The sequence below is a fragment of the Nuphar pumila genome, chromosome 14, assembly GCF_984573655.1.
Source record: "Nuphar pumila chromosome 14, dmNupPumi1.hap1.1, whole genome shotgun sequence".
Lineage (NCBI taxonomy): Eukaryota > Viridiplantae > Streptophyta > Magnoliopsida > Nymphaeales > Nymphaeaceae > Nuphar > Nuphar pumila.
The window spans coordinates 88,514,802-88,522,692 of NC_143262.1; the positions used below are offsets into that span (position 1 = coordinate 88,514,802).

The window sequence follows — 7,891 nt, forward strand, 5'->3', positions numbered from 1 at the left end:
ACCGTTTCAACCCGTTTTTTTAGTCATCGGTCTAGGTGCGACTCTGTTTTTTTTTTTAAAAACTGATCTAGTTCGGTCTGGGTGCCCAGACCGACCCACTTATAAAAAAAAATGAAAGGGGGCCGGCAGCCACATCCGGCCCTCCCCTTCCTCTCTGTTGCAGAAGGGCCGGCCGCTGGAGCCGGCCCTGTCTTTCTCCCTCTCTATTGCAGAGGGGCCGGCCGGCCGACCCTCTCTCTCTCTATATATATATGTCACAGTCCCGGTTTTTTCTTTTTTCGTTTCTCCCTCTGATTTTTTTTCTTTTTTCTTCTCACCCTCCCTCGCTCTCTGCCGCTCTCTCTCTTGCTCGACGGTGGTGAGGAGCGCACCATGAGGGCTAAGTGAGGATAACCTCACCCAGCCGTCGATCGTGGTGGGTGAGGTTTATCCTCATCCCCCAATCTGTTACGGGGGAGGCGGTTCCCCCATTTGGGGGAACCGTCTTTTCGTTTTTTTTAATATCCCCTCCTACGATTTCGTCGGAGGGGGGTTTTACACTATGGTTCAATCAAAACAACTTCCATCAGTAAAGTTTAGAGGGGTATGAAGATGGGGGATGTCAGGGGATGAATGCAGCCCAACTCAACTTTTGGCAGGTTGTGCATGCCCCACGTTTTGTTTGTTAATTGGATGCTTATCAATATAGGGTTGGGCATGTTTCAGTCTTGTAATTTGTCCTGACCCATCAACGTGGCTTTATAGGGATCTAAACGTTTCGGATTCCGATCGGATGTGGCCAATAACTTATCAAGTTAAAGCTCTAATTAACTTGTCCAATAACTTCACTAGGTTCCTAGTGCATTAAACTGTCTTGTTATTGCATCTCATAAATTCTTAGATCATCTGCTTGATTTGGATCCCTCTGTTGTTGTACATTAATACCTTTGCCAGCATTTCCCTGATGTTGTCCATGGGGCCAAACGGCAAAGCGTCATTCTTTCCCAATTTCCACCACTTAAACCAGGCTTTCCCTTGATAAATATTAGGGATGAAAAGAAAAAAGAATTGATGACAGATATTACTCATTTGAACACAAAACTTGCTAAAGAAAATAAGTTGTGCTATATTTGTCTTTTATTTTCATGAAAGTGTGCAATTAGATATCTTTTGGAGTACTAAATTTCTTCTTTTGGTTGTGATGATTAAGATGACCTTGATTTTTTTATAATAAGTTACATGATTTCTCCAGGTCCTAGGATATCGAGGTGAGCATGTTAGGCGCAGTGTTGCTGACCTGCATGAGGCATGTTATCAGGTAGAAGGAAAGGGCTGCTGTCTTTTTTTTTTCTATTACTTTGCTCAAGTTTTAGATTTGAAATTTCCACTTCCATTGCCTTGTTCCTATTGTTTTGACTTCTATGCCATGCCCTATGTGAAGATGTTTAATGATTTTTCAGGGTAAACATCCAAAATATTGCATCACTAACTTTTTATCCTAGACTTGATTTTTAGTTTCTGTATAAGAGGCACGGATGATTCGGAAGAAGGAAATACTTAAGAAGTAGGCGTTGCATCCATTGAAAATAAGATGAGTGAGAATAGTTTACGATGGTTTGGGCATATTCGGCGAAGGCCTAATGATGCTCCGGTTAGAAGGATGAAGAAATGGAAAAATCTATTAGCTAAAAGAGGTCGGGGTAGGCCTAAGAAGACTTGGATGGAGATGATAAGAAAAGATATGAATGCTTTGAACCTCACCGAGGACATGACATTGGATAGAAATGATTGGAGGAGAAGGATTCATGTGGAGGACCCAAAAGGATTTTCTTTTTGGTTCATATCGCCGACCCCAATTGTTTGGGATGAAGGCGTTGTTGTTGTTGTTGTTGTTGTATAAGAGGCACGGATGTCCTTTTTTGCTGGGCAGAAAAATGTTTTAAACACTTTCCTGCCTGTTTAGCCACAAAATGCTGCTTTTTTTTTTTGCTTGATGGGTCTTTCTTTTGAAAGACCTTACAGAATGTGTACACATTGCGGAGTTATCTTTTTGTGATATGATCTGGTGCTTTCTTGAAATTCTGCTTGATGATTAGCTAATTTGGTAACTTGTGTCAAAGATTGCAGAGAAGCACAATTTTCTTATCTTTGAAGATCATAAGTTTGCAGACATAGGAAATACAGTAACAATGCAATATGAAGGGTAAAAATCAGATTTGGTCATTTGTCAGTTTGTTGATGTTGACATTTTCAGGTAAAAACCAGATTTGAGCATGCAGTCATTTGAATCTCAAAATTGGAATAGGATTTGAATCTGAATTTTGAGTTTAAATTCAAAGTTGAATCAACTTTGAGATTGAATTTAAATTTGATGAAGTTTGAATTTGAATTTCAACTGTTATTCAAAAACGAAATCCATCTTTGAATTCAAATTCTAATTAAAAATCAATTATTGATTTTAAATTTGAAATCAAATTTGAATTTGTATGTGTAATTGAACTTCAGATTTTAGTTTTTAATTTGGTTTCGAATCAGAATTACTACAATATCTGAGCATGTTTCTTTTAAGTTATTGGCGAGACAACGGGAGCACCACCTGATCAGAGTGCTCATTCCATGGTCTACACATGCTGAAACTGGAAAAATGTTTATTTTCATATAACTAAAGAATTTATGGGGGGTATTAAAGGAGTTAAAATGGCTAGATGACAACTCATAAGGTGTGGACGGTCTCTCAAGCCTTGGAAACATAGCTTTCTCTTATCCTTAATCCTTATTCTTTTGTCCTTCTAGAGATTCAGGTGTGTGGTGTATGAATTACTTATAAACTCCATTTAAACTTGGAGACACTTTGGATTTCACTAAAACAAGAACAGACACTAACATGGAATTACTGACTGAATGCAGGATACATTGGAGTCCAGACCTCCACCAGAGAATTTAACGAGGAGTGCATCTTGATTATTTTCAATAAATTCTTTGATGCACTTTTGGTAAAATTACGATATTATTAATTATTCATTTCTTGAATCATTTTTGTGAGGATTTTTATAGATTGTCTGTTGTTGAAAATTTTCCAAGAAAACTCTCCTTTTCTATGTGCTAATGCATTTTTGTGCATCTTGTATGTAGCCGCTATTCCTCCTCATACATGTGTACAGATTATCTTTGAACTTATCAACTTATAGTGCTCTCTGCTTTTGGATTGTCACTATATGGTTAGATGTAGATGGATGTTCTTTTGTGCAATCTTCTTCTTGTGATCTAGGATAATATTATTTGTTGTTGACACATGGAGCTACAAACATGGCTACTTGAATGGCTTTGTGATGATCGAGCTTGAGTATTAGCATGTTTTCCAAAATCATAGGCCTCAGGGGTAATCTGCTATTCGATATGTCCTGCCTGTCGGTGCAGAAAATGGTGTAATGGTGCTTCTGTTCCCATATGGCTTCTTGCATTTCTCCCAACAAGCTTTATTTTTGTCAAATGGACATGAGTTGCCTTCTGCATCCTATCATATCAACTATTCCAAATATGTCAGCTACTTTAAATGATATATCCTCGGTTAGAGAACAATGCCCCAGAAGATTGGTTGTATGAGGATAGGAAAAATGAAACTAAAGATGTTTATATTGCCAAGTTGGAGGAGCTTAAGGAATTTATAAAATTTTAGTTTTGGATCTTATATGTCATGCCATGACAAACTGGTGTGGGTTTGTCATGTCTATGCCATGAATTGTTAATTGTTATCCAGGGGTCTGAAGATGTCCTTGCATCTCGCTTTTGAGACAACTAATTTTATAATTTTGGTTGCAGCAAGATGATCCCATTGAGCAGAGCTATAAGCAGAGTGTGGACCGAGGGACTATTATTGAACTTGTTTACTGCATCAATAGCTTCCCCAAGGATGAACTCTCAAAAGATCCAAAATTTAACAACATAGGCATCAATAATAAGCAGAAGGTATTTGTATTTTGTTTGATAGACATCAAAGATAAGCAGACGGTATTTGTATTTTTTTATATATGATAGGGAATGGTATGGGCTTGTGGAGCTTAGCTGGATTTTAGCATTATTTTTTTATTTGACTGATCTCAAATGATCTTATCACTATTGAACTTTGTGGCCAAGGTCTTGAATGTTTTGTGGTGCCATGGTCAGTCACGCTTTTGATTTTCTGTAGAGCTTGATTCCTTAGCTGCTCTTTTTCTTTGTTAAAAGCAAACCTATATTTGGTTGGGTTGTCTGTTCAAAAATTTGTCCCTAAATTGCTATTGATATTTGATTTAGACGGCTTTCTTAATTCTAAGGATCACATAAGGTTCAGAATTGCTTTTTCTAATGGGTTTTTACAGAACTACTAGGGGCACTTGGGACACTCTAGCATCTTTGGTCCAAGCTTGTCTCTTTGAGTGTACTGTGGCTTTTGTTCTAATGCTTTTTTTCGAAGGTATTTGATGGTTTTGGTTGTTGTAGGTTGTCAACGAATGTGGAGAGGTCGAAGCATGGATGAAAGAGAGAAAGGAGCAACAGGACGCTTTACCCGAGTATGCCTCACCTGTCCTGTCAGCTAATGTGAAAAGAAAAGCTGAGACAATGAACAGGTAAATCAATTATACAGAGATATATTTTTTGGCTAGTACTGTTCTCTTGCAGATTTTCTAGATTTTTGGGTAACAGCCAAGCATCTCTAACTGCAAATAGCTGTTAACCATGTTAACATAACTACAGTGTGCATTATGTTTTCAAAAGTTGAGCCGAGCTTGATCATATATTATATTGCCTGTCTTTTGAATTTCAGGGTTTTATGGATGTTCAGCTTAAACCCAAGTGCAGATGGACAATGCAGGTGTCTGGAACGATCACATCTACCCATGAGAAGTGTGTACATATGACAGCTCTGGGGATGAGCCAAAGATGGAAGTTAGAGGATTTGCACATAATAGTAGGAATATTACAGCAACTTGCTGAATTTTGCAACACTAGGTGGCTAAAATTCAAATTTCCTAAACGAATAGGAAATGCAGACATATATTGACTCATGGAATCTATATGATTTGACTCATTTTGAATAAATGCAATGAATTTATAATTCACTTCCTACAAAAAATGTTATTCTGAGGGATTATGCATGTGTGTTTATGGAGGATTTATCATCTCTATGGGATTAGATCCCGATTTCTTGCTAAGCAAAATAAAATTCAATTAATGAGATTATGGAAGTAAATATACTAGCATTTATTGCTACTGCTCTGTTCATTCTAGTTCCTACTGTTTTTTTACTTATCATAAAACAGTCAGTCAAAATGATTAATTTGACTGAAACTTATGTGTGAATGCAATTTCCTTCAGATTGAGCTGACATCCGTTACGGTCGTCCATTCCATTCCAAGGATCTCCGTTCCAGAACCGTACCTGAGATTTCCATCTCATACGTCTCCTCCCTTCTGCGGTCAGATGAACCTGTTTCAAAATCACATGTTGGAGGACTTTAGGAGCAGTCTGGAGGGAGTTGTCAGGATTTAGGGGCGGCCACCTTTGAATGGTCCTATATTTTAATAGGATCGGCCACTTGAGCTATTGGGAACGGTTGTCACTGTTCCTAATAATGGAATTAGGACCGACTGTTCCTAACCTTGTAGGAACACCATCCATAGGACCATTTACTTTGGCAAGTAGGAACACAAACATGACTTTTCCTAATACTTTTAGGAGCATGAATTTAAAGTATTTAGGAACAGTTTCGGCCATTCCTAAAAGTCAAGTTTGTCCTAATGCAAGTTGCAGACCTGTCTAGTGAAAATGAATCGGGTTCTAAACCATGCTTTTCTCCTCTCTTTTTTTTTATGATGAAGGAACCCTCACCGAGAACCGGTCACTTAATGGGCCCGCCTCCCTGCGAGGTAAAATTCTGGATTGAGGACACGACCACCCAGCATTATGTGCCCTAACCGTGATAAAGCAATGACAGCCCCATGCTCCAGCAGGATTCAATCCTGGGCCTTCAACTTGACACAAGACCCCCACTGACCACATGGTTAACCACCACCGTGGTGAGCTTTTCTCATTTGAGTTAGATATTTTATGATAAATTTATATAAACAAAGTTCACTATGAAAACCTAAAGTATTAGGTCTTAATGAAAATAATAAGCATTGCTTTTTCTATAAGAAAAACTACTGATTATATATATATATATATATATATATATATATATATATATATATATATATATATATATATATATATATATATATATATGTATTTGCCTATGCTTTTAAGATTGTTGTTCCATCGAACGATGCCAAGGCTCTTGGTTTCTATAATTTACTTTATACATTTAAGATTATCGTTACGTCGAACGATGCCAAGGCTCCTATTTTTTGTAAGTTATTTAGTTCAGTTTTCCCCACCAAATATTAAATATGCTTTTATTTACGTCACCACATTATATAGCATAGGCTCCTGCTTATATTATATATAGTTGTGCATAAATGAGCATTCAAATAGAGATCAATTCCAAATCACCGATGCAATTCATATGCCGCTACTTGATCAAGATTTTGATTGATGAAATATGCCCCTATTGAAAATGTTTTGCCCTTACACAAAACCATTTTTTCGTAAAAACCTAAGTCACTTGTGCATGACCTAGCTAAGGCCTAAGGTTTTAACGAACCTCGATAGATGCGAAGTATGCACAATGGTACGCATCCATCCCCAAGTTAAGCGTAGCGTTCCTCCATCAAATAGAGGAAGTGTTACTAAAAATTTTTAAAAGATATTCACCGAGTTTAAAAAAAATGCACACTTTCTCAGTCAAAGAGAAGAAGTGCTGCCAAAATTTCTGAAGAAGCTCAACAAAGCTCAAAAAGAATGTAGCATGTTACTCCGTCATACAGAGGAGGTGATGTCAAAATTTTGACAAATATATTCTATAAAGTAGAAAGGGTTATCGTGCTTCCTCAGTTCAACAGAGAAAGTACTACCGAAATGTTTGGCAGAGGACTTTCCTTAATGGCACAATGATGCCCTATTGTCAGAACTCTGCCAGAATGGCTCATTCCACATTCGTCTGTAAGGGCACCCTACTCGTAAGGGCCGATGTGCTAGAGTAGTTATTGTGCCTTGACAAGGCCAAGTGCTTGTTGATGCTCTATGTACCGAGCAATCGATCCGTTGAGATTGTGTCATATAAATGTTCATGTAAAATATTATTGTACAACTAGACTCGTAAGGGCCGAAGTTTGTTGTCCACCCAAAAGATGTGAAGTGCTTGTGATGGCCATAGATGTCAAGAGCAAAGTCAGTCATGCATATGAATAAAACTTAATGATAGTTTTTTTACCACACGGTTGGACCGTGCTTCAAAATACTGAATGGGGTTGAGGAACATATTTCCTTAGTGCAGAATGCATTGGTTTGCCCGAGTGGCATTCAAATATCTCATAAGTAATTGTCAGACCATAGAACCCCTTCAAAACTATTGCTCACCATGGAAGACGGTGATGGTACAACTGCGAGTGATATGTATTTATCATGAACCAAAGTATTCAAGGGACCTCCCGTTACTCAGGAGATTTGGAGGTTGGGTTATCCTTAAGATCTAAGGATTGAACCCAACTACTGCAGTAGATGATGCATTCAAAATGACCTGGTAGGGTTATCTCGGTATGAATTATACCACCCTACCATGGATAGGGTCAATATACCTTTAGGGTATCTAAAATACATAGAATAATAAATTCCCAAAACGTCGTGTTGATGTCGAAGTTCAAGCTTCTCCCGTGTACCAGGGGGTGAACGGTTAATATCGAAACAATGCATTAGTTCTAGGTTCAGTGTTGTATGAATGTATGAATGAATGTGTGTTATTTTGATAAGTCCTGCATAACCTTGTGAAATGTGT

At 37.9% G+C, this 7,891-nt stretch overlaps 1 protein-coding gene across 4 annotated transcripts; it reads left to right on the top strand.

The window, feature by feature from the left end:
* Nucleotides 1-228: 228 nt before the first annotated feature.
* On the top strand, nucleotides 229-5,092 carry LOC149817307 (heat shock 70 kDa protein 15-like). Of its 4 annotated transcripts, none has more exons than XM_089987120.1 (6): nucleotides 230-638; nucleotides 1,232-1,297; nucleotides 2,887-2,972; nucleotides 3,799-3,945; nucleotides 4,459-4,586; nucleotides 4,784-5,092. In XM_089987120.1, exons 2-6 carry the CDS (start codon nucleotides 1,288-1,290, stop codon nucleotides 4,875-4,877), a joined length of 465 nt encoding a protein of 154 aa, XP_089843246.1. In that variant the 5' UTR covers nucleotides 230-638; nucleotides 1,232-1,287; the 3' UTR covers nucleotides 4,878-5,092. The 4 variants fall into 4 exon arrangements, with proteins under 4 accessions (XP_089843248.1, XP_089843246.1, XP_089843247.1 ...); XM_089987119.1 differs by lacking the exon at nucleotides 230-638 and adding an exon at nucleotides 2,100-2,233 and having other exon boundaries at nucleotides 1,282-1,297; XM_089987122.1 differs by lacking the exon at nucleotides 2,887-2,972 and having other exon boundaries at nucleotides 229-638.
* Nucleotides 5,093-7,891: the final 2,799 nt, after the last annotated feature.